The sequence below is a fragment of the Esox lucius genome, chromosome 11 (genome assembly GCF_011004845.1).
Source record: "Esox lucius isolate fEsoLuc1 chromosome 11, fEsoLuc1.pri, whole genome shotgun sequence".
Lineage (NCBI taxonomy): Eukaryota > Metazoa > Chordata > Actinopteri > Esociformes > Esocidae > Esox > Esox lucius.
This window is the reverse complement of record NC_047579.1, coordinates 53,152,748-53,179,807: the sequence shown is the minus strand read 5'-3', so window position 1 is coordinate 53,179,807 and position 27,060 is coordinate 53,152,748. Positions and strand designations below refer to the sequence as shown.

The 27,060-nt window shown below is 44.1% G+C and overlaps 2 protein-coding genes across 5 annotated transcripts in view; one reads left to right on the top strand and one right to left on the bottom strand.

Annotated features, from left to right (window-relative positions):
* Positions 1–10,216, top strand: part of usp7 (ubiquitin specific peptidase 7 (herpes virus-associated)) — a 30,174-nt gene extending 19,958 nt beyond the window's left edge. The window contains exons 16-31 of one of the 3 annotated variants that reach the window (XM_010875017.3): positions 180–314; positions 1,810–1,911; positions 2,313–2,418; positions 3,311–3,403; positions 3,990–4,057; positions 4,789–4,889; positions 5,014–5,167; positions 6,056–6,123; positions 6,918–7,026; positions 7,335–7,412; positions 7,496–7,596; positions 7,851–7,950; positions 8,127–8,246; positions 8,415–8,486; positions 9,802–9,892; positions 9,987–10,216. In XM_010875017.3, the coding sequence (XP_010873319.1) occupies positions 180–314; positions 1,810–1,911; positions 2,313–2,418; positions 3,311–3,403; positions 3,990–4,057; positions 4,789–4,889; positions 5,014–5,167; positions 6,056–6,123; positions 6,918–7,026; positions 7,335–7,412; positions 7,496–7,596; positions 7,851–7,950; positions 8,127–8,246; positions 8,415–8,486; positions 9,802–9,892; positions 9,987–10,093 (1,605 nt within the window). In that variant the 3' untranslated portion in view covers positions 10,094–10,216. The remainder of the gene's footprint in view (positions 1–179; positions 315–1,809; positions 1,912–2,312; positions 2,419–3,310; positions 3,404–3,989; positions 4,058–4,788; positions 4,890–5,013; positions 5,168–6,055; positions 6,124–6,917; positions 7,027–7,334; positions 7,413–7,495; positions 7,597–7,850; positions 7,951–8,126; positions 8,247–8,414; positions 8,487–9,801; positions 9,893–9,986) is intronic. The other 2 variants (XM_010875018.4, XM_010875019.5) reach the window with 2 other exon arrangements.
* A 4,238-nt stretch (positions 10,217–14,454) lies between these two features.
* Positions 14,455–26,803, bottom strand: si:ch211-157c3.4 (LITAF-like zinc ribbon domain-containing protein). 2 transcript variants are annotated; one of them, XM_029123117.2, is made up of 6 exons: positions 26,752–26,803; positions 18,697–18,762; positions 17,573–17,668; positions 16,695–16,852; positions 16,437–16,507; positions 14,455–15,864 (listed from the first exon to the last, which is right to left on the bottom strand). In XM_029123117.2, exons 2-6 carry the CDS (start codon positions 18,740–18,742, stop codon positions 15,750–15,752), a joined length of 486 nt encoding a protein of 161 aa, XP_028978950.1. In that variant the 5' UTR covers positions 18,743–18,762; positions 26,752–26,803; the 3' UTR covers positions 14,455–15,749. The 2 variants fall into 2 exon arrangements, with proteins under 2 accessions (XP_028978950.1, XP_028978951.1); XM_029123118.2 differs by having other exon boundaries at positions 26,737–26,784.
* Positions 26,804–27,060: the final 257 nt, after the last annotated feature.

Sequence of the window (27,060 nt, the reverse complement as noted above, 5' to 3'; positions counted from 1 at the left end):
GGGCTTTTATTGAGGTGTTGACCGTGAATGTGGTGGGAGCCTCTCAGGCACTTCTTTAAACAGTGTCTGAGGTATATACATAGGCCACAGTTTGTCCAAGAGGAGGTTCTCCCTTCTCTGCTTGTTACCCTCGAGCTAGTAAAGTTTTGACTGAACCATCTCCCCCTCACACCCGTCAGATTGTGACAGAGGACCAGTTCTGTGGTCACCAGGGCAACGACATGTACGACGAGGAGAAGGTGAAGTACACGATCTTCAAGGTCCTAAAGAGCTCCACGCTGCAGGACTTTGTGCAGAACCTTTCGCAGACCATGGTGAGTGGTTTTGGTTGTTCCAGATCCCTGTCCATTTCACTGTGGCCCTTTGTAGCAGGATTTATCACATACAAGTGGAAATTGCAGTACGGTTGTCTGTGCCCCCCTCAAAAACATGTTTTTAAAATGTAATCATAATAGTTATGGTAATAGTGGTAATAATGGTACTGGTTGTAGTGGTGGTAGTAATAGTAACAATAATAATAGCAGCAATTATATGTGTAGTAATAATACATTTATAGTAGGAATAATAGTAGCAGTAATATTAATAGTAGCAGGAAAAGTAATAGTAGTAAAACTAGTAATAATAATAGTGGCAGTAATATTAATATTAGCTGTACAAATAATAGTAGCAGTAATAATAGTAATACTATTAATAATAATAGTGGCAGTAATAATAGTAATGCTAGTAATTATAATAGGTTCAGTAATACTAGTAATTATAATAGGTTCAGTAATGGTATAAATAATAATAGTGGCAGTAATAGTATTAATATTAATAATAATAATAGTGGCAGTAATAGTAGTTATATTAGTGGCAGCAATAGTAGTAATAATAATAATAGTGGCAGCAGCAGTAGTAGTAGTAGTAGTAGTAGTAGTAGTAGTAATAATAATAATAGTGGCAGTAATAGTAGTTATATTAGTGGCAGCAATAGTAGTAATAATAATAATAGTGGCAGCAGCAGTAGTAGTAGTAGTAGTAGTAGTAGTAGTAATAATAATAATAGTGGCAGCAATAGTAGTTAATAATAATAATAATAGTAATAATAGTAATAATAGTAATAATAATAGTCGAAGTAGTGGCAGTAATAGCAGTAATTTAAATGAGCAGAAATGCAATTTCCTTAAGCTGACAGTTACCACACCCTACCTTAACCATCACAACATTTATGAAATTTGAATCTGATGCATTAAAACAGGTGCAAATGATTAGCGAAGTGTTAGTAACCTGGGATGGCCCCCGCTTACTATAAACACTATTGGAAGTCAGGAGTCCCACCCAGTTGGCAACGACTGCTGCCTTTCAGAGTAATTGCGTGCAGAAATCCCTATCAAATCTTCCAAACCCAAACTTTTACACTCTTGTGGGCATTAATGTTCAGCTGATACCCGATTATCTGCTTAACATGCATGACATTCAACTGAAAGTTCAGGTCGGAAAGTCATTGTGTGATGACAGCGCTGTCTTACATTATGAGAACACATAAGCTGTTATAAACTAATAAGAGGCTTCATTTGAGCAGTGATTATAATGTTTCCGTGTCATCAACTGAGACTTCAGAAAGCATAACAGACGGATCTGTGGGGTTGTCTTGCTGTCATCGCCTCTAGCAATCTGATATTATACAATAATGATACGGCTTCCTTTGAAAAGACCCCTTTTAAAACATTGCCCAGTAGATCCGTCAAAACAACTCTCAATGTTCCTTGTGTTGGTGTGAAGCCCTAGTCTAAGTGTGTGTGTGTGTGTGTGTGTGTGTGTGCGCTCCAGGGTTTCCCACAGGACCAGATGAGACTGTGGCCCATGCAGGCCCGCAGCAACGGAACCAAGCGACCCGCCATGCTGGACTATGAGGCTGACTGCAACAAGTCTGTGAGTAACGGAGCTGTTGATCTGTAGCTGTTTAGTGTGTTCGTGTCTGACTCTCTGTCTTGAGCTGTTTAGTGTGTTCGTGTCTGACTCTCTGTCTTGAGCTGTTTAGTGTGTTCGTGTCTGACTCTCTGTCTTGAGCTGTTTAGTGTGTTCGTGTCTGACTCTCTGTCTTGAGCTGTTTAGTGTGTTCGTGTCTGACTCTCTGTCTTGAGCTGTTTAGTGTGTTCGTGTCTGACTCTCTGTCTTGAGCTGTTTAGTGTGTTCGTGTCTGACTCTCTGTCTTGAGCTGTTTAGTGTGTTTGTGTCTGACTCTCTGTCTTGAGCTGTTTAGTGTGTTCGTGTCTGACTCTCTGTCTTGAGCTGTTTAGTGTGTTCGTGTCTGACTCTCTGTGTGTTACCAGATGATAGACTTGAGTGACAACGAGACTCCCTGGACAATATTTCTGGAGACTGTGGACCCGGAGTTGGCCGCTAGCGGAGCAACGTTACCGAAGTTCGACAAGGACCGTGAGTTTTATTGTCTGTAAGCGGATCTTTAGGGTTGTTAAGGACCGCAAATTTACTGTCCGTTAGAGGATCTTTAGGGTTGTTAAGGACCGCAAATTTACTGTCCGTTATAGGATCTTTAGGGCTTTCTGAATCCGTCAGCCCACCATCAATCTACTGGACATCCAAGCAATCCAAGTGGACTTAAAGATCAATTAAAACACATTATTTTGCTCAAGTTACTTAATACCTTCCTTCCCAAAAAACGTTTTAAAAATGTTGGGGGGGGGACAAATGACACAGCATTTCTCGTTCAGCGTAAAACAAAGCAAGTAACTGCTTTGAAATTGTCTATTGGTTTTACCGGGCAAACTTCCCCAACTACCCTGGGTCAGTTTCCTCCTTAAGCATTTAAATGACAGAAAATAGCCTGTGCCATATCGGGCTTTATGTGTTGAAGGCGTGACGTCTTTCAGATGTGGAGTTAGCGTTAAGAACCCCTGCTGTCCAGGGGTTGTATTTTGTTTGTGTTATTAGTTGTTGCACGTCCCAGTAAACGCAGTCTTTTGAAGTAAGCAGAGAAATCCTTATGTTTTTAGACGGGGGACATCCAGGGCTGTGCAACTTATTTACTGTCTATCATAGCTAATGTTTAAACATCGAGCTTTGACAAGTTACCTCATGGGGGTTAGGATTCTCAAGTTGGCAGTTAAGTCATAGCTTACTACATTGTCCTACTACATTGTCTTTCCATCCCTTACTACCAAATATAAATCCCCCAGACATCGATTCTGTATAGTAAATTACTTTTTAAATTGATAAATGAGGCTTTTGTACATAAGATTTCATAAACGTGGTCATGTTAATATAGATTTTTGTTCTGTCGATTATAAACACCTTTTCTCTCCTCCAGATGATGTCATGTTGTTCCTGAAGATGTATGATCCAAAACCCAGAAGCTTAAATTATTGTGGACATATCTACACACCTATATCCTGTAAAATACGTAAGTACACCTGTGTGCTGTTTGCAAGGCACGTTGTATTATCTCTGAATTACAGCTGGTACACTGAGACCCCATTTCCACCTTGTATTAACTCTAATCACCTGGGATAAAGAGACCCCATTTCCACCTTGTATTATCTCTAATCACCTGGGATAAAGAGGCCCCATTTCCACCTTGTATTATCTCTGAATAAACATCCTAATTAGAGCAGAGGAGATCATGAAATATTGACATTTTTGTATTCCAATTTAAATCAGTCACTACAACTTGTTTCCCTTTGGAGTGCCAGTCTGCGACTGTATGAATGTGTATGTGCTTAGTACTGAAAACTGCTCTGCTGTAGAGCGCTGAACTACTAAAATGTAAACTGTTTAAATATTTAATAAAAAAAGAAATGTGGGGGTCTACCCCCGCAATGGGGTCTCTATCCCGGGTGTTTAAACGCGTCACAGGTCGTCAGTTGTTAGATTCATTCAATTGTAACCACAATCAGTGTGGAACAGCTTCAGACTTACTGAATAGTGAATGTATGTTTATGTACGTATGTGTGTATTCAGTGTTTAACGTTTGTTTTTCTTCCTGTCAGGAGACCTGTTGCCCGTTATGTGTGAGAGAGCAGGGTTTCAACAGGAGACCAGTCTTATCCTCTATGAGGTGAACACGCCCACACGCTACCCGATAGGGCTGTCTAATTGATAAGTTCAATATGGAAATTATATTTAATAATCGGACCTAACACGAACACACAAAAAAATCTATGTATGAAAAAACATTTTTGGGATCGGACTGAAAAGTTGCTTTGAAATCCACCGCCTTGTTATCGCTGGCATTCCTAGTAAGGCTTTAGGTGTTAATAAGTTGGGCTAACCATGTTTATTATACCGCTGCACTCATCCCCTCTGACGAATGTGTCTCGCAGCGCGAAACCTGTCTTGTGAACTGACATGAACGCAGCTGAGATGGTGCCAATAGGAGTTAAGCAATGAGAGCCAAGTGGTTGTTCATTTCAACAGCATCTACATGTGAAAACAACAAATACAGATAGAAAATGTTCGAATTTTTGGACGATTGAATTCCATGTATGCAGTTACACCTCTCGTTTATGTTTCAGTTGCACTTTTACATGTAGCCTATCCTTTTTTTATTTTTTTACTGCCTACCAACACACAGGCAGAATGCTACCGTGGGATATTTAAAGCACATCCTTTGTGATGGGTGACACCATGTTAAAAATAAGTGTTACTTTTAACAAACCTTGTGTTGTTGCATGACGTTGCCCCCTGCTGGGCAAAATACTTAACGCAGTTTCAGTTAATTTTTCAAATTTTAATTGTAGATTTGGGAACATTTTGATAACGCTGATATCCCATGGGTCTGTGTTCCAGGAAGTGAAGCCTAATTTAACAGAGCGCATACAGGACTATGACGTCTCACTGGATAAAGCTCTGGATGAACTCATGGATGGGGACATCATCGTCTTCCAGAAGTAAGTTGCATGTGAATTTGAGTCGAGGACATGGCCACGTGGACCCGGAATACTGGCGTTACTCCAACTCTGAGAGCTGAAAGATATTCCTGTGAATGGAGCCAATGTGTCCTTCTCCCTGCAGAGATGACCCAGAGAACGACAGCAGCGAGCTGCCCACAGCCAAGGACTACTTCAGAGACCTGTATCACCGGGTGGACGTCATCTTCTGTGACAAAACCATCCACAACGACCCTGGCTTTGTCGTCACTCTCTCCAATAGGATGAACTACTTCCAGGTCAGGAAGAGGTCGCGTACACCTGATGTCACTTCATATTGCTAGCTGTAAGAGGTTCAGGTGGGGATGGTAGACGGAGCAAGACATCCCGCTCCGTGGTTTTGGTTCTGTGGAAGCGGGTGATCTATGCAGACACCTGGCTGCTGTAGCTCTGGTGTCAATGAGAAACCCACTCCTCAAGTAGACCAGCCCCTGGGCTTTTCTTCCCTGGTAAAGTGCCTGAGCTGCCTGCTGTCATCTGTCCCACATCTTAGCTTGATGTTGATCTTGGAGGCGACCAATGGCAGGCCTGCGGTGAACAATCAGGAGGGTGTTGAATTTTGTTATAAGGACGTGAGGGTTTTTGTAGCGGGATGTGTATGTACTGTTCTGAGGGTCCGTCTCTTTAGCCTCCACTTTATTTTTTTTAATATGCAGACAGTTTTGCATCTCCGCGTTCAATGTGCAGGATTTAAATGGAAAGCCTCGGTTTGTGCCACCCGCTAATTAGGGGACATTGGCGATTTACTTCCGTAATTCTGGTTCTACATAGGCAGTGTTAGTGGAATTACTGGGACTTATTCCATGAGGGACATGCCACGGACCCACCGGTATGCATTCCTTCCCAGCAGGGTGGACAGAATGAGTCCAAGGTCATCCCTTCCTGCTCTGAGGAGTGGGCTAGTCCGGGCTAGGGTGACCAAGGAAACGGACCTGTCAGATGCTTTGTAGTTTGACTAATACCTGTTTACTGTCCAGTTGACGTGTCCCTGGGTGGGAACGATAGTGTTGCTAACATGCAGCCAGGTTTTTAATGCCAAGCAGATAGTGACTTTTTGAATAGTGATCCACAACCATGTAGATGTATGGTCCAAGATACTGGTCTCTAACTCCAGTCTGTCTTGGCAGGTGGCGAAGACCGTGGCTCAGAGGCTCAATACAGACCCAATGCTGCTCCAGTTCTTCAAATCCCAGGGGTAGGACTGCTGTCACACACACACACACACACACACACACACACACACACACACACACACACAGGACTCTGGACAAGAAGTTTGAAGAGTCAATTTGAGTAACCTGTCCCCCTCTTTCTCTCCTCCCACACTTCTCTCCACATCTCTTTCACATCCTCTCCTCTCCTGATCTGTCCTTCTCCTCTCCTGATTTTGTCCCTCTCCTCTCCTGATCTGTCCTTCTCCACCACCTCCTCTCCTCCCCCTCTCCTCTCCTGATTTGTCCCTCTCCTCTCCTGATTTTGTCCCTCTCCTCTCCTGATCTGTCCTTCTCCACCACCTCCTCTCCTCCCACTCTCCTCTCCTGATTTGTCCCTCTCCACCACCTCCTCTCCTCCCCCTCTCCTCTCCTGATTTGTCCCTCTCCACCACCTCCTCTCCTCTCCTGATTTGTCCCTCTCCACCACCTCCTCTCCTCTCCTGATCTGTCCCTCTCCACCACCTCCTCTCCTGATCTGTCCCTCTCCACCACCTCCTCTCCTGATCTGTCCCTCTCCACCACCTCCTCTCCTGATCTGTCCCTCTCCACCACCTCCTCTCCTGATCTGTCCCTCTCCACCACCTCCTCTCCTGATTTGTCCCTCTCCACCACCTCCTCTCCTCCCCCTCTCCTCTCCTGATCTGTCCCTCTCCACCACCTCCTCTCCTCTCCTGATTTGTCCCTCTCCACCACCTCCTCTCCTCCCCCTCTCCTCTCCTGATCTGTCCCTCTCCACCACCTCCTCTCCTCCCCCTCTCCTCTCCTCTCTGGGCAGGTACAGGGACGGTCCTGGGAATCCTCTTAGACATAACTATGAAGGAACTCTCAGAGACCTGCTGCAGTTCTTCAAACCACGCCAGCCCAAGAAACTCTACTACCAACAGGTACTGGTCTGCCTACAGAGATGTGGTGGTATGCACTATCACACAGTTGTGTGGACATGGTAGAAAATTGGTGGTCTGAGTCTGTACATCTGGTGAAAGAAAGCAGCTTATGATTCAGCAGTCAGTCCAAAAAAACAAGTCTTTCAAAGATGTATTCGGTCTTATTCAGACTAGAATTGGCCTGTCATTGTGACCTCCTAAAAGCAAGATGCTCAGGATGTTTTACAGTCAGTCAATTATCTGTGATGTACTTGAGTTTGACGTGTGTGTATGTGTTTATGTTGACTACTCGTTTTCTTTCGTCTCAGCTGAAGATGAAGATAACAGACTTTGAGAACAGGCGGAGTTTCAAATCCATATGGCTGAACAGCCAGTACCGGGAGGAGGTAACGCAAACTAACACACACACACACACACTCTCTCTCACTTCCCTGGTTTGCCCATGGTGGTGATTTCTCTCTCCCTACAGGAGATCACTCTGTATCCAGATAAACACGGTTGTGTGCGGGATCTGTTGGAGGAATGTAAAAAGGCAGTGGAGCTCTCCGACAAAGGCTCTGAGAAGCTCCGGTAAGCAGACATCGATCTACCCTCCTGTAGGTTTTAACTTCCTGTTCCTGGAGATCTACCCTCCTGTAGGTTTTAACTTCCTGTTCCTGGAGATCTACCCTCCTGTAGGTTTTAACTTCCTGTTCCTGGAGATCTACCCTCCTGTAGGTGTTCCTGTAGTGGGGGGGCAGCTCAGCAGTTGGTAGAGCAGGGTACATTTAGCGACTGCTCCATCTCTGTAGTTTAAATAAACCTGTCCTCCCTCACCCCTGCAGGCTGTTGGAGATTGTCAGCTATAAGATCATCGGGGTTCATCAGGAAGACGAGCTGCTAGAATGTTTGTCTCCAGCAGCCAGTCGCACCTTCAGAATAGAGGTACAGTCCCTCTCCCTCACTTTTCAGTTTGGAGGTAAATTCCTCTCCCTCTCTCCACGCTACATAACAGATTATTTCTTCCTTTCCCCTGGTAATATATTTATAATGGAGTAGAAGTGACTTTACCTGTTGACTCAGTCCTCTGTCTCCCCCTCCCTCCCTGTGTCTTTCTCCAGGAACTTCCTCTAGACCAGGTGGACCTGGATAAGGAGAATGAGATGTTGATTCCAGTTGCCCATTTCCACAAGGAGGTCTTTGGGACGTTTGGTATCCCCTTCCTCCTGAAGATCAGACAGGTCGGTGTTTCTGGGGAAATCCGAGGTCCTCTGTCATCTCTGTTGGTGACTGGTGGTCTAATTGGCTGGTGGCCGGCTGGCTGCCTGGCTGATTGGCTGACTGATGTGATTGGCTGCCTGGCTGACTATGTAAGTATTGTGTTGTTGACTGGGGGTGTGTGTTTTCAGGGTGAGCCGTTCAGGGATGTGATGAGGAGGATTCAGAACATGCTCGAAGTCCAGGAGAAAGAGTTTGAGAAGGTCAGTTTGGTAACATTTCTAAACCCTCTCTCCAAAGCAATGGTGTTTCTGAAAACGCGTCATATAGTCAAGTGAAAAAAGGTCAATCCCCTTGACTAATCCATGTACGAAGTGGGTTGGTTTGTTTTGGCGTTCTTCCAGTTTTGACTGGTTAAAAAAATGCTAGCACCCATAAACTAACATCTTGTTTTCAGGATGGGGTTTGGCGTTGCAGTTCAGAAAATGATCAGGTATTTTTTAGCTGGCTGCAGCCGGCTAGCGTCAACGTGGGGCGTAGCTGCAGCCGGCTAGCGTCAACGTGGGGCGTAGCTGCAGCCGGCTAGCGTCAACGTGGGGCGTAGCTGCAGCCGGCTAGCGTCAACGTGGGGCGTAGCTGCAGCCGGCTAGCGTCAACGTGGGGCGTAGCTGCAGCCGGCTAGCGTCAACGTGGGGCGTAGCTGCAGCCGGCTAGCGTCAACGTGGGGCGTAGCTGCAGCCGGCTAGCGTCAACGTGGGGCGTAGCTGCAGCCGGCTAGCGTCAACGTGGGGCGTAGCTGCAGCCGGCTAGCGTCAACGTGGGGCGTAGCTGCAGCCGGCTAGCGTCAACGTGGGGCGTAGCTGCAGCCGGCTAGCGTCAACGTGGGGCGTAGCTGCAGCCGGCTAGCGTCAACGTGGGGCGTAGCTGCAGCCGGCTAGCGTCAACGTGGGGCGTAGCTGCAGCCGGCTAGCGTCAACGTGGGGCGTAGCTGCAGCCGGCTAGCGTCAACGTGGGGCGTAGCTGCAGCCGGCTAGCGTCAACGTGGGGCGTAGCTGCAGCCGGCTAGCGTCAACGTGGGGCGTAGCTGCAGCCGGCTAGCGTCAACGTGGGGCGTAGCTGCAGCCGGCTAGCGTCAACGTGGGGCGTAGCTGCAGCCGGCTAGCGTCAACGTGGGGCGTAGCTGCAGCCGGCTAGCGTTAAGTTTTCTTAATTCCTCTTGGTTTTAGCTATTTAAAATGTCCTCTTCCAATTAGGGTACATCTTAAAGTAGCTATGTGGAACAACCAGTAGGAAGTCAGTTCAAATCCTTCAGGGGGGAGATGGCGTTAAGGAGTCTCTTGAATATTGAAATCATAGGTGCAAGACCTCCCCCAGCCAGAGCTGCTGTACTCATGATGGGATGTAATCACTGACAGCTGCTGAGGTTAGCATGGGGCTTTGTGCGCCTGGTTGTATGATGGGAACCTATAAAAGGTGGCTTATTTTATTCCAAACCGCTGATGCTTAATCTTCAACCCTGTCCTGCTGTGAGCCAGCCTCCCTGAGGAGCGGTGTTCTGACTGGTGGTTTGTTTTTCAGTTCAAGTTTGCGATTGTGATGATGGGCCGTCACCAGTACATCACCGAGGACGAGTACGAGGTCAACCTGAAGGACTTTGAGCCGCAGCCAGGTAAACTGGGACGGTCTCTCCGGCCCTCCCCCTCTTTCAGATAGTTAAGTCTATTCTACAGATGTGGTCTAATGTTCCCCTGTCCCCCCTGCAGGAAACATGTCCCACCCCCGTCCTTGGCTGGGGCTGGACCACTTCAACAAAGCTCCAAAGAGAGGCCGCTACACCTACCTGGAGAAAGCTATCAAGATCCACAACTGATCAGCCCCCCCGTTAACCGACCATAACCACAGACTGTAACCAACCCTGCGCGCGCGCGCGTGTGTGTGTGTGTGTGTGTGTGTGTGTGTGTGTGTGTGTGTGTGTGTGTGTGTGTGTGTTCGTGCGCGTGTTAGTGTGTGCGCGTGTGCTTGCGTGCTAGTGTGTGCGCGTGTGCTTGCGTGCGTGTTAGTGTGTGTGTGTGTGTGTGTGTGTGTGTGTGTGTGTGTGTGTGTGTGTGTGTGTGTGTGTGTGTGCGCGTGTTTGTGTCTGTCTGTCTCACCACCTTTTACACCCACACAGACAGACCCTCTGGTGTTTGCAGTCCCCTGTCACGCGGCTCCATGCATCTACTGGCGGGCCGCTGGTGATGAAATTAAGCCCCGCCCATTCCCCACACCGCCACCCCTCCCCTTTCTACTACTTTTTTTTTTTGAGGCTGTTGTTATTTTGGCTTCTCTAACTGTTGACTGCCTGTTTTGGTCTGGAAGAACTACATGAAATTGGAATTTTAACTAATAGAAGGGGAGGAGGAGAGGCCAGGAGTGAACATGATCTTCTAGACTTTATTTCCCCCCTTTTGTTTGTTTTTTGGTTTTAATAAAGAGTTGTTTAAAAGACACAGCTGCTGCGTAGGTTGGGGGGTGACGAGGCCAAGCAAGGGGGGGAAGCCGTCATTTGCAGAAAAAAAGTGATTTGGTCCTCTCTTTTTCTTTTTTTTTTTTTGTTGAGAAGAGGGCCATTGCAGGTGGGTTGAGGCTGGTCAGGCTGTCCTGATGGGGCCTTCTTCATACCCCCGTCCCCTTTAGTGCAACTAGTCGAACTATTTCCATGTTTACAACTTCTTTCTCACTTAGTTTTGGTTGAAGGAGAAATTCCGTTTTGTCTTTTTCTGCAAAAATCTTCTTGTATAATAAAATAAAAATCCACAGCATCTGTTTAAAATAAATTTAAAAAAAATAAAATAAATTGTCTGTACTTTCATCTTGCACGTTGGCACCTAATATCAAAGGTTTTACATTTCTCAGGATTGGTAAATGTGTAAGCGTTGGTTGTAGTTTTGATTTGCAAACCCCCCCTCCCCCCCCCCACCACTCCCACAACACAAACACACACCACCATTTGTTTTGATCGTTGCGCTTCCCCTTCTGTTCTCCTTTTTGTCTCCTCACTTCTCCTTTTTGTCTCCCGCTTGCGGAGGGTGTTGTGATGGGGGAGTACGCCCCCTGGTGTTCAGACTGGACCAGTGAGTGAGCTGTGCTGCTTCAGCCCCCCCGCTTTAACTGTAGACAGAACTGGTAACAATTATTATTCCTGTATCAACCCACACACACGGACACACTGACCTTTTCCTTAAGCACAGATGGAATGCCTCCTGTACCTTCTTAACTCATCCGACTTGGCTTTATGAAGACATTTCAATTTGTATATTTAAAGGAGAAAAAAAAACATGTAAAATGAAATTAAACCAACTTTGTTATTGGCTGGCTACAGATTGGATTCAGGTGTTAATATTCCTTGTGTGTATTATTATAATTTTTTTCCTGGGTTGTTTGATTCTGTCTTGTTCTCTTTTGTTCTGTTTCTTCCTTTGTGTAACCTGATGACATCAGTTGTCATGGGGATGATGATGATGATGATGGCAGGCTTAGATAACGAGCTGCCCAGGAGTGGAACTGGGGTGGAGAATTCCGAGAACTTTCCCAAAAATTCCCTGCTTTCTTGAAAATCCTGTTTGGAGGAATATGGGTTTACTTCTCACTATCTCCCCATTCCGGGTTTTCTGGGAAAAACTATTTTCTGAAAGTTACTGGAATTGGTAACTTGGGGGGAAAGGTGAGATCTGATCAACCCTCCTTGGTTTGGTATTTTCCAGTTGCAGCTCCTCCCTGTAGAAGCACCACTCCACCTGTATATTGCCTTTTTGCTGGAAAATGTATGTTGAATAAAATTTTCTATAAAAACATCCACTTGCTGCTAGTCCATCTGAGCGGAGTTGATACACAATACCCAGTGAAGACAAAGCGAACACATTTTTAGGCATGATTTGACATTTTAGAAATGTAAAAATGTAATATTTTATGTACATAAGTATTTAGGGCCTTTGCCACGACACTCCAAAGGGAACTGGAATGCATCCGGTGGGCTTTGGTCGTCTGTGAGAGTCGCTAGAAGATGATTGAGGCCACCTGTGGTAAATTCAGCTGATTGGACAGGATTCAGAAAGTCACTCACCTGTCTAAATAAGGTCCAACCCTTACCAGGCCATGGTGTCCAAACACAAAGTAGACAGCCCATAAACCCTAAAGACCAGGTCTGCTCAATCCTGGTGCTAGATCTAACCCTAGACCCTCAGGCCTAAACCCTAGCCCATACACCCTAGACCCTCAGGCCTAAACCCTCAACTCTAGCCCATACACCCCTAGACCCTCAGCCCTTAAATTACATTTTGCCCTTGACTAAGTCAGGGATAGTGATGATCAGAGTTATCTAACTCTCTACATGGATCACTAAACACACACCTTAACGATGAGGTTGGAGTCTAACTCTACAGGGTCACTAAACACACACCGTAACGATGAGGTTGGAGTCTAACTCTACAGGGTCACTAAACACACACCTTAACGATGAGGTTGGAGTCTAACTCTACAGGATCACTAAACACACACCTTAACGATGAGGTTGGAGTCTAACTCTACAGCACAGGTGTCAAACCGGTTCCACGGAGGGCCGAGTGTCTGCAGGTTTTTGCTCTCACCTTGTACTTGATTGGTTAATTAGGTCACTGATTGGTTAGTTTCTACCCTCACCTGGTTGTGTAGGTATGAACTAGGAACCAATTTATAGGAAAAACCAAAAACCTGCAGACACTCGGCCCTCCGTGGAACCGGTTTGGCACCACTGCTCTACAGGGTCACTAAACACACACCTTAACGATGAGGTTGGAGTCTAACTCTACAGGCTCACTAAACACACACCGTAACGATGAGGTTGGAGTCTAACTCTACAGGGTCACTAAACACACACCTTAACGATGAGGTTGGAGTCTAACTCTACAGGGTCACTAAACACACACCTTAACGATGAGGTTGGAGTCTAACTCTACAGGGTCACTAAACACACACCGTAACGATGAGGTTGGAGTCTAACTCTACAGGGTCACTAAACACACACCTTAACGATGAGGTTGGAGTCTAACTCTACAGGGTCACTAAACACACACCTTAACGATGAGGTTGGAGTCTAACTCTCTACAGGGTCACTAAACACACACCTTAACGATGAGGTTGGAGTCTAACTCTACAGGCTCACTAAACACACACCTTAACGATGAGGTTGGAGTCTAACTCTCTACAGGGTCACTAAACACACACCTTAACGATGAGGTTGGAGTCTAACTCTACAGGGACCCTAAACACACACCTTAACGATGAGGTTGGAGTCTAACTCTCTACAGGAAATGGTTAATTTGATTTAGAAAGGGACTGTCCATGACAGAAAGTTGGTTATTTTAATTTAAATTATTGTTTTATTTTTATTACATAAATTGCAAATTTTTGTTTCTCCTAAAGTGGATCGATTGATTAGTAGATAGATTAGTAGATAGATTTAAAATCTCTGGAAATCAGTAGACAACAAGCATTTGTAAGGGTCAGGGGTATGCTTGATTCCCGAACAGCCTGTCTGCAAATGGAAATCTATGATGTCCCGGAGTATTATTTACTGATTATCAGATTAAAACCCCTTGGGAATATCATGTTCAATACCTTAATGTTACTGTAGGCTGTTTCATGTGAATCACTTAACTGGTATTGTTAAGTCTGATCACTGATTCTTAAGCAATGTGGCAGAAAAGGCTGTGGTTTATGGCCCATACACCATGGCTAAGAATTGTTCTTATAGGCACAATGCATTGTGGAGTGTAACAAACTCACAAGACCCTTTATTGCTATATAAACAATGTAATGTATGTGATGTCATTCCAGGCATAACAGTCTCATATGCCACATCTAATATCCAATCAGCATCCAGGATTCAAAGCACCCGGTTTATAATGTAAATTAACCTGCATTTGGCTCTTTGGGAGATAAAGTAAATAAAATAAAATTATCAAATGTCTTTTTTCTGACCTAATGAGAAGACTTAATTAACCAAGTGTGGATAGAATTTTTAGACAAGGTAGAGGTATTTACATTTAATGTCAACATTTCTCAACTGGCTTTTCAAAAACTCTTTTGGGGTTCCATTATCCTCACAATTTTTGTATTTTCCCCAAAGGATGTGGTATTTAACCATTTGAAAACCAATTCAAATTTTTTATTACAAACATCCTGCTCAATGCAACAACCACAACTGAAAGCATGTTACCTCATATATATTAGTTTATTAGAAGCATAAAATAATCTATATAAGCAATAAACCAGAATCCAATGCTTACAAATACATTTCTTAAAATTCACAATTGAAAGTTAGATTGCTCAGAGTATATTGAATATAATGATGCTGAATTTTGTCACCAAGCGTTCAGGTGTGTGTGTGTGATTGTGTGTGTGTGTGTGACTGTGTGTGTGTGTGTGTGTGTGTGACTGACTGTGGGAAAGTGAGGCAGTGTTTTTCCCCTTGGAGCCGGTTGCACTGAACACCTTTGACAAACACATGTATTCTTTTTGCACTTCTTTTGTGTACTAGGTAAAGAAATAAGGTTTCATTTGGGACGCATGACCTCCATGCACTCAGATTAACTAGGGCCTGGGTCAAATTGAGTTAATGTCACATGCCCACACACAATTATTTCTTGAACATTTCCTTCATACTGTATATATTTACATATAAAAAAGACTTATAGGGTGAAAGTTAAGTAGCATTTAGAGTCAATCAGGTGGGGGTTTGAAATATAATCAAATGAAATATTGTGCTCATTGATGGTTGGCCTTTGTAAACATGGGTGCAATATATAGACATGTGCAGGCATCATAACTGTTTTACCCAACACATTTCTATCCGAATGTTCTGGAATGTTGTTCCTGCAAAACACTAGTAATGTACCCTTAAAATCAAAGGTTTTCTAGAAATCCTCGTTGGAGAATTACCAGGTTTATTCCTTTGTCGTTAGGAATATTTCAAATGGGATTAATGGAAAACCTGGGAATTCTTGGAAAGTAGAGGACCCCAGACAGAGCACCGCCACAGACCTGTGTCTGCTTGCTTCTTTGATGTTTTTCAGTTTTTTGTTTCAGTTTAAAAAAAATATTTACAACCCTAGGTACAGTTAGTTGAATGTAACCATAGAAACTACATTTCTATCCCAAATGGCTGCCGGTTCCCTATGGAGAGACCTTTCCCACTCTCAGAAGTGTACCACACAGGGAACAGGATGCTATTTGGGAGTTGTGGGACAGTAATTCCGGAGGTTTCTGCAGTGATGGCTGTCATCTCAGCTGGATTCCATTTTGCATCCCCCCTCCTGCTTTGGTGAACAGCTGAGCGATGAAACCGGAGACGAACAACCACTTTTAAATAGACAAGGCAGTGTGTGCTAAAGGGATAAGTAAAACATGTTTTTCAGAAATGGAATCCAGCCCAGACTCAGTGAGAGCAGTGGTAGAGGGTGTCGGCCCTGACAGCTCCTCCTCCCCTGGTTGCCATGGCAGTGTGGAGGTCAGCAGCAGCGCTTCTTGTCCACGTGGAGGATACGGTTGCAACGAGGACAGGAATGATACGCGTCCTTAAAGTGTTTCAGGAAGAATGGGATCAAACAGCAGCCCAGGATCAACCTGGAAGATATAAAGACAATACAATAAACATGTAGACACAAGTAGAATACGATAAACATGTAGACACAAGTAGAGTACGATAAACATGTAGACACAAGTAGAATACGATAAACATGTAGACACAAGTAGAATACGATAAACATGTAGACACAAGTAGAATACGATAAACATGTAGACACAAGTAGAATACGATAAACATGTAGACACAAGTAGAATACGATAAACATGTAGACACAAGTAGAATACGATAAACATGTAGACACAAGTAGAATACAACGAACATATAGACACAAGTAGAATACAACGAACATATAGACAAAAGTAGAATACAACGAACATATAGACACAAGTAGAATACAACGAACATATAGACACAAGTAGAATACAATAAACATGTAAACACAAGTAGAATACAATAAACATAATACAACTAACCTGACATAGCCTCGTACATAATGGAAGTGTCTTAATAATACAACTAACCTAGCCTCAACATGGAGGACAGACAGAATTGAATTGAAGATACACCCCCCCACCCCCATCCCCCCACCCCTCCCTTCCTCCCTACTCACCCAAAACAGATGAAGAGGAGACACATGAGCCAGGCGAAGGCCCCAACCTTGTAGGTGACATTGGTCATCACCTGTCAGATTCAGTTTGATGGTTGATTATTATCGGGTGACAGATATTTTCTCTACGTTACAATAAAATCTCCTGTGATAGAATAAGACACCAAGCAAATGCTAAAGACATAACAGGGTTTAGGCTGGACACACTGCACATCCAACACACCACATTGTGGAATCCAAAATGGCTGTCCAAGGGCTTACCTGCTGCTGACAGGAAGTGCAGGTGGTCATGGCTGCTGTCCGACCCAGCTCGGTCTCATAACTCACAAACCTCGGCTTCTGAGTTTCGCCACCATCACCTCCTATTCCACTGCCTCGTAAATCCCCACCTCCGATTCCACCTCCTCCACTGGTGAACACTGAGAGAGAACGGTACCGTCATATTTTGACACGTCAGCCCCCATCATTAGAGCCCCCATCATTAGAGCCCCCATCATTAGAGCCCTCATCATTAGAGCCCTCATCATTAGAGCCCCCATCATTAGAGCCCCCATCATTAGAGCCCCCATCATTAGAGCCCTCATCATTAGAGCCCCCATCATTAGAGCCCCCATCATTAGAGCCCTCATCATTAGAGTCCCCATCATTAGAGCCCCCATCATTAGAGCCCTCATCATTAGAGCCCTCATCATTAGAGCCCCCATCATTAGAGCCCCCATCATTAGAGCCCCCATCATTAGAGCCCTCATCATTAGAGCCCCCATCATTAGAGCCCCCATCATTAGAGCCCCCATCATTAGAGCCCCCGTCATTGTTGGACCTCATAAACAGCATGTTAGAGTTTCACTTGAAGATGAATTGGTTGATATGATGGAAAATGACTGAATCTAAGTAGACGTTTGACCAAGGTTAGAGCTTGTCCCTTACCCTTACCCTTCCCATAACCGTCCACCTGCACTGAATCAACGTAACATTCGTTTCGGTCTTAAGGGCATTTCTGCCTCCAATACTTTTGAATAAAACTCCCAACACCCACACAAGGTAGCGAGGGAGATTGATGGGGAATGTATGCGCCAATATAACCTGACAGGAATGTAATTGGGCGAGGAGGTGTCTGACGAGGCAGAGGACAGGTTTACCTGGAGCCCTTCCTCCAGAAGAGATGGTGGATCCAGGAGGGTTGAATGGGGTGTGAGGATGGTACACCTTTATATTATCATCACCTTGACCTTCAACTGGAAGATGGGGGGGGGGTGGTTGTTAGAGAGTTTAGATGCGGTGGAGAATAATATCATACAATACAATTAACCTAACCTAGCCTGGTACATAATGAATAGTATCATACAATACAATTAACCTAACCTAGCCTGGTACATAATGAATAGTATCATACAATACAATTAACCTAACCTAGCCTGGTACATAATGAATAGTATCATACAATACAAATAACCTAACCTAGCCTGGTACATAATGAATAATATCATAAAATACAATTAACCTAACCTAGCCTGGTACATAATGAATAGTATCATACAATACAAATAACCTAACCTAGCCTGGTACATAATGAATAGTATCATACAATACAAATAACCTAGCATAGCCTGGTACATAATGAATAGTATCATACAATACAATTAACCTAACCTAGCCTGGTACATAATGAATAGTATCATACAATACAATTAACCTAACCTAGCCTGGTACATAATGAATAGTATCATACAATACAAATAACCTAGCATAGCCTGGTACATAATGAATACTATCATACAATACAATTAACCTAACCTAGCCTGGTACATAATGAATAGTATCATACAATACAATTAACCTAACCTAGCCTGGTACATAATGAATAGTATCATACAATACAAATAACCTAACCTAGCCTGGTACATAATGAATAGTATCATACAATACAATTAACCTAACCTAGCCTGGTACATAATGAATAGTATCATACAATATAATTAACCTAACCTAGCCTGGTACATAATGAATAGTATCATACAATACAATTAACCTAACCTAGCCTGGTACATAATGAATACTATCATACAATACAATTAACCTAACCTAGCCTGGTACATAATGAATAGTATCATACAATACAATTAACCTAACCTAGCCTGGTACATAATGAATAGTGTCTTAAAATACAACAAACCTAGACTAGAACATACAATACTACTAGCCTAATATAGTCGTGTTGGTAAAATGATAGGAACACAAAATAATGTTAGTGTTGTTGACTTACCAGGTAAGATGTAAGGAGGAGGGTCCTTTTCTTTCGTTATACTCATTTTCTTCTGCTTAGGGCTTCCTGGTTGGAGTGGTGAGAGGTCAGAGGTTAGGTGCATCTACCACACAGTTTTGGGGAATTACAAATCCACTTGTAGTCTCTCTCAATGGCTGAACTCCAAACACTAAGTAGACAGCCCCCAGAGGTGTAAAAAGTAGACAGCCCCCAGAGGTGTAAAAAGTAGACAGCCCCCAGGGGTGTGAAAAGTAGACAGCCCCCAGAGGTATAAAAAGTATGAAGTAAAAGTACTCGGCTGTGTTCACCAGTTTTGGGAAGAAAAACCTAATTAGATATTTCCCTAAAGTGGTGAACACAGCCAAACCCAGTTGAATACTTGGTACTTTTTACACCTCTGACAGCCAGTCAGGAAGAACGCCTACTAAAATGACTTGCACAATCTCTGTCTTAGTCTTCACCAGAGGGTCTGCAAGTAACTAGCCAAATAATGGATGAGCCACCACCAACCAAAAATGGAGTGTAAGTAACTATTGTTCTTGATAACAATCTCAAATTGTTTTTCCCTCAGTGTAGATGTTTTGAATCATCTATATATAGCTATGGGTCCTAAAATTGTGTTGAATATTCTAAGGATTTTCTTGATGCTATGTATGATCATGGCAGGAAAGTGAATAACAGGAACACACAGGCAAGGAGAGAGAGAAAGTGACCACAAACCAACAGGTGAATCATTGATAAGTGACAGACAATTTGCATTGTTCTGCATGAAAGCTGCACATGGGACGCTCTTGGACTTTCCAGCGCGACAATGACCCTAAGCACAAGGCCAAGTTGATCCAACAGTGGTTACAGCAGAAAAAGCTGAAGGTTCTGGAGTGACCATCAGTCTCCTGACCTTAATATAATTGAGCCACTCTAGGGAGAAATGTGTGGTTCATGCATGACAACCAAAGACTTTGCATGACCTGGAGGCATTTTGCCAAGACGAATGGGCAGCTATACCACCTGCAAGAATTCGGGGCCTCATAGACAACTATTACAAAAGACTGCATTCTGTCATTTATGCTAAAGGGGGGCAATACACAGTATTAAGAACCATGGGTATGCAGACTTTGGAACAGGGGTCAGTAAATGTTTTGCTTTACAAATGGTACATATATTATCAATTCCCTTTTTGGGTTTGCAACATTTTGAGCACAACTGTATGTGTTTACTTTATGCAGAAGAGAGGCTGTCATGACAAAAACACTGGTCAGAAATGTAGGCAGGGCGAGGGAAAGAGAGAGGCCTCAAATCAACAGGTAAGAAGTGATTTTAATTAAATGAATCCAAGGCGTCTATATGAGCAGATTGGAAAACTTAAAGCTGTTCAGAAATCACTACTTTCTTCAAGTCAAACTGATAGGAATATTCCCACTGAATGCTTACGTCCTATCAAAACACAGAACTACATATTAAATAGACATTTTGGTGTGATACATTAACACTGACACTGTAGTCAAATGTCCCCCCCCACCAAATTTCAGAGTCACTCCAACACTCTTGCTCTCAGTCCTACACCCTCAATCCTAGATCATAAACCCTACACCCAAAGCCCTAGACACTCAGCCCTAGTTCCTCAGCTACACCCTCAGTCCTAGATCATAAACCCTACACCCAAAGCCCTAGACACTCAGCCCTAGTTCCTCAGCTACACCCTCAGTCCTAGATCATAAACCCTACACCCAAAGCCCTAGACACTCAGCCCTAGTTCCTCAGCTACACCCTCAGTCCTAGATCATAAACCCTACACCCAAAGCCCTAGACACTCAGCCCTAGTTCCTCAGCTACACCCTCAGTCCTAGATCATAAACCCTACACCCAAAGCCCTAGACACTCAGCCCTAGTTCCTCAGCTACACCCTCAGTCCTAGATCATAAACCCTACACCCAAAGCCCTAGACACTCAGCCCTAGTTCCTCAGCTACACCCTCAGTCCTAGATCATAAACCCTACACCCAAAGCCCTAGACACTCAGCCCTAGTTCCTCAGCTACACCCTCAGTCCTAGATCATAAACCCTACACCCGAAGCCCTAGACACTCAGCCTTAGTCCATCAGTCCAAACCAAGTGTAGTAATGTTCCCTTACTAACCTCCCAAACCAAGTGTAGTAATGTTCCCTTACTAAACCCCAAACCAAGTGTAGTAATGTTCCCTTACTAAACCCCAAACCAAGTGTAGTAATGTTCCCTTACTAACCCCCAAACCAAGTGCAGTAATGTTCCCTTACTAAACCCCAAACCAAGTGTAGTAATGTTCCCTTACTAACCTCCCAAACCAAGTGTAGTAATGTTCCCTTACTAAACCCCAAACCAAGTGTAGTAATGTTCCCTTACTAACCTCCCAAACCAAGTGTAGTAATGTTCCCTTACTAAACCCCAAACCAAGTGTAGTAATGTTCCCTTACTAAACCCCAAACCAAGTGTAGTAATGTTCCCTTACTAACCCCCAAACCAAGTGCAGTAATGTTCCCTTACTAAACCCCAAACCAAGTGTAGTAATGTTCCCTTACTAACCTCCCAAACCAAGTGTAGTAATGTTCCCTTACTAAACCCCAAACCAAGTGTAGTAATGTTCCCTTACTAACCTCCCAAACCAAGTGTAGTAATGTTCCCTTACTAAACCCCAAACCAAGTGTAGTAATGTTCCCTTACTAAACCCCAAACCAAGTGTAGTAATGTTCCCTTACTAACCCCCAAACCAAGTGTAGTAATGTTCCCTTACTAAACCCCAAACCAAGTGTAGTAATGTTCCCTTACTAAACCCCAAACCAAGTGCACCGTCTCCTGTGGAACCCCAGGGATTTGATCAAGCAACCTTACTGTTACTGGTCAGATGCTTTTACTGCTCCACAACCTGCCATCACTAATGTCCCTCTACTGGCCCTTCAGCATCACTTCCAGCAGTATTTGGTCTCCCAACCAGGACCGACCCGCATAACATCAGAGGCAAACCAGCAGGGGAGTGCAGGCTTCTGTAATGCTGGCCAGTTGGTGGTGCTATAACCCTGAGTACAGAAGTTGCCAGAACAGCACAGCTAAAACCTGTCGGACGAAGACAAACAGCTGAAACCTGTCAGTTGGCATCTTGTTCAGACTAGTAGTGACGGAGAATTACGTGGCGACATTATTATCTTTTAGTTTGGAGTGTCCTTATTTCAAAACGACATTCACTGTTTTTGAGATTAGTCATTTTAATTCATCAAAAGTTGTTTATTTGCTCACCATTTGCTCATACTTTGGCAACAAATCTTCCTGGGGTCCACAAAGAAGAAACACAACTGCAGCTACTCTCTTAATTGGCTTTCAATTCCCTGAATGGCTGCTTTACCAGGAATTGAAGTTAAATGTGATTTCCATGGAGATGCTCTATTTAGCATGACCTGTTAAACTGGAGCTCAGATGTCACCTTATTCTGACGAGCTGAAACTCATTACACTAAACATCTTTGTCAAGGAGTGGAATGTCTGCTAAATAGACTGGTACCCAGACTAAAGAAGTCTAACTGATTCTAAACGAAATAGACTGGAACCCAGACTAACGAAGTCTAACTGATCCTGAACTAAATACATAACCACACATCACAACATCCATCCCCACACATGACCTGTTAAAACTGGAGCTCAGATGTCACCTTATTCTGACCAGCTGAAACTCATTACACTAAACATCTTTGTCAAGGAGTGGAATGTCTGCTAAATAGACTGGTACCCAGACTAAAGAAGTCTAACTGATTCTAAACGAAATAGACTGGAACCCAGACTAACGAAGACTAACTGATCCTGAACTAAATACATAACCACACATCACAACATCCATCCCCACACATCACAACATCCATCCCCACACATCCCCACATCCATCCCCACACATCACAACATTCATCTACATCTATCCCAACATCCATCTACATACATCCCCACATCCCCACACATCACAACATCCATCCCCACACATCACAACATCCATCCCCACACATCACAACATCCATCCCCACACATCACAACATCCATCCCCACACATCCCCACATCCATCCCCAAACATCCCCACACATCCCCACATCCATCCCCACACATCACAACATCCATCCCCACACATCACAACATCCATCCCCCCACATCCCAACATCCATCCCCACACATCACAACATACATCCCCACACATCACAACATCCATCCCCCCACATCACAACATCCATCCCCACCCATCACAGCCATCCCCACACATCACAACATCCATCCCCACACATCACAGCATCCATCCCCCCACATCACAACATTCATCCCCACACATCACAACATCCATCCCCACACATCACAACATCCATCCCCACACATCCCCACATCCATCCCCACACACCACAACATCCATCCCCACACATCCCCACATCCATCCTCACACACCACAACATCCATCCCCACACATCCCCACATCCATCCTCACTCATCACAACATCCATCCCCACACATCCCCACATCCATCCCCACACATCACAACATCCATCCCCACCCTTCCCCACATCCATCCTCACTCATCACAACATCCATCCCCACACATCCCCACATCCATCCTCACTCATCACAACATCCATCCCCACACATCCCCACATCCATCCTCACTCATCACAACATCCATCCCCACACATCCCCACATCCATCCTCACTCATCACAACATCCATCCCCACACATCCCTACATCCATCCACCATAGCGTGAACAGAGAGCTGTCAGCCAGTCAACCACCTTTTGTTCATAGGATTATACTTGCTATGGTGACGGGGACTGGCTGGGATGGGAACCAATGACCTGAAACACGCACGCACACTTAACATTTTAAAACCTCACTCCTATTGAAAATCAGATTTCCCCCCACCCCCTAACCCTAAACCTAACCCTGACTTCAAAAACATACATTTAAACCTAATCCTAGCCTATCACCCTAAATCTAATCCCAACCTCAATTCCAGATGTTACCCTAAACCTAACCCCCGAAGGCAACCATAGCCTTTACGCTCATGCAAAATATCCCTACTAAGTTTACATTTTTATTTTACCATCCTTTAAGGGATATTAAGTCCCTACCAGCACAGTAAAACCTGTATGAATACACAAACACACACACACCCAGGTTTACACGGGCGTATGATAGCAAGTAAGAGGAATGCAGTTCTGCAGGGTTCTTTAACACACCAGCTCTCACCATCTGACAAGAACTACAGAACTATGTGGGTCTGTGTGCATAGTCACCTGTCTGTGACAGTGTTCATTTTGGCAACTATTTAAGATTTAGCCATAGTCTTCATCATTAGTCAAAAATGACTTACTGTTTGATTTATCTAATTTAACTAACCACCAACAACCAATGTCTAACTAGTAGCTGTCTGACATTACAGTAAGGTGTAATCTTGGACTGTTGAGGTGTTCAGAAGACAGAGGTTTCTTTCTCCCTAAATGTGATTGACGAAATCTAGGATTATTTAATACTTAGTTATTTGGGAAGGTCATGTCTGTTTGTTTGCAGGGAGGGGGATGTGTGAGAAGGCTGGGACCAGACAGACACCCAGAGAAGGGGCCATTCAATGAATTTCAAGGATGCTCTACAACAACATGCACATGATAAATGGCAAAATGCTGTTTTCCTCAGGCATTATAAAATGTTTGTCCTTCATTTATTTAGTCACAGTTTGTATTTAATTGTCAGTGAAAAAAGGTAGCAGAAGTATTTTTCGTTAAAGCTGTCGTCAACTTAAGAGATAGCTACCTATGTGTGTTTCGGTGTGAGACAGTTACCTGACTGTGTGTGTGTGTGTGTTGATTTTGGGTTGCTCGTTTTGACATCAAGCGGGTGGACCCTCCTTCCTCCTAAAGTTTGGACTTTAGAGAAGGTGATATTTGACAAATGGTGGAAACCCTGTCCAGCAAATTCAGTTCTTTTAACATTTGTGGGAAGAAGTGAGTGGGTGTAGCTTCTCTTTCAGGAAAAGGAGAGGTAATTGGGATGCAAACCATAGAACTGGCTGGGCGCAATCAAAATGACACCCTTTGATCCAATTTACAGGAAACAATGTATTGATGAAAGGTAGAGTACAGAGCTATAGGTTTGATGAAAGGTACAATACAGAGCTATGGGTTTGATGAAAGGTATAGTACAGAGCTATGGGTTTGATGAAAGGTACAGTACAGTGCTATGGGTTTGATGAAAGGTATAGTACAGAGCCATGGGTTTGATGAAAGGTATAGTACAGAGCTATGGGTTTGTGTGAGGGGCTGAGATCCTTGAGGAGCTGGGGTGGGGTCCTGAAACATAAGCTGTGTGTTCTGGGTGCCAAGCCTGTGTGGTCTGTGTGCCACTTAACTATTATTTAATCAGTTAATTTGACTGAGAACAGGTTGTTATTTACAAAAATGATCCAGGAGCAATTAGGGTTACTTGCTTGTTCTGAGACAGAACCAAAAATATTTTCCTTTGCTGGATGTAGAGGTTGGTTCTAGCAAATATGCATGACAGCCACAGCTTCTGTAGCCAATGAAAAGGCAAATATGCAAAACAGCCACAACTGCTGTAGCCAATGACAAGGCAAATATGCATGAAGGGCACAACTTCGATAGAATTCTTTCACAGTTTCTTTTGGCATGTGCCCACATCAGTGCATTCTGAACAAAAATGGCACAAAACTTCTATTTAATCAAAAAGCCTCAGAGTGGATGTGCCCTCTATCCCAACTCTCAGAGTGGATGTGACCTCTATCACAACTCTCAGAGTGGATGTGCCCTCTATCCCAACTCTCAGAGTGGATGTGACCTCTATCCCAACTCTCAGAGTGGATAGGCTCTCTGTCCCAACTCTCAGAGTGGATGTGACCTCTATCCCAACTCTCAGAGTGGATAGGCTCTCTATCCCAACTCTCAGAGTGGATGGGCTCTCTATCCCAACTCTCAGAGTGGATAGGCTCTCTATCCCAACTCTCAGAGTGGATAGGCTCTCTATCCCAACTCTCAGAGTGGATGGGCTCTCTATCCCAACTCTAGCTACTGTAGAGAAGGGTTTGATCAAAAAGTTAACTAGGTTCATGTTTAGTTGGCAAAACTACACCAATATTTGCAAATACAAAGGGCACGAATAGAGCTGATATAATTATTCAACATCTGTCAGAGAAATGGGTGATCTATTTAACATATTTCTATTTAAATCCTCCAAAACATTAAAACCACCAGAGCCTGGGCAGTTAGGGAGGGAATCATTAGGGAGTTGTCAGGTCGGGCTCATGTCTATTCAGATCTATTCTAATTTCCATTAGTGACTAATTCACCTGAGACCAGCTACACCCACCTGAGATCAGTTTCTCCTGTGTCCAGCTTCATCTGAGACCAGCTACACCTGAGACCAGCTACACCTGAGACCAGTTTAATTTGAGACCAGCTACACCTGAGACCAGTTTAATTTGAGACCAGCTACACCTGAGACCAGCTACACCTGAGACCAGCTTCATCTGAGACCAGCTTCACCTGAGACCAGCTTCACCTGAGACCAGCTTCACCTGAGACCAGCTTCATCTGAGACCAGCTTCATCTGAGACCAGCCTCACGTGAGACTAGTTACATCTGAGACCAGCTAGACCTGAGACCAGCTTCATCTGAGACCTGCTACACCTGAGACCAGCTTCATCTGAGACCTGCTACACCTGAGACCAGCTTCACATGAGACTAGTTACATCTGAGACCAGCTAGACCTGAGACCAGCTTCATCTGAGACCTGCTACACCTGAGACCAGCTTCACATGAGACTAGTTACATGAGACCAGCTACACCTTAAACATCAAACTGCAACACTCCAACCCAAAACGTAACCCCTGACCCTAACACATAAACCCTGACAACAGCCTTTTTTTGCTTGAAACATTATAACAACTGCAACCATGAGATCAATGAGAATAGAGTTAAACCAGAAAACCAGAGATAAACCCCATGAGGACATTAATAATGAATGTCATTCACAAACCTCAGGCAGTCTTACCTGTCTAGGTGAGTAGATATGTGTGATACCTCCCTTTGATGTAGAGTTCAGGTTGACACTGAGAAATATCTTCACTCGTCTTTCTTCCCTAATCCATTCCAGGCCCGCCCCCTTGGACACTTACAAGCCCCGCCCCCTCATTCAGCCTCATGAATATCTTCTGGATGAATCATGTGGGGATGTGTGATACTGCCTCAATCCCTGTTCCAAATGTTACCCCATTCCCTACATAATGCATTACTTTTAACCAGGACATGTCCCTTTTCAATGTCTTTTAACCAGGACCTGTTCCTTTTCAATGTATTTTAA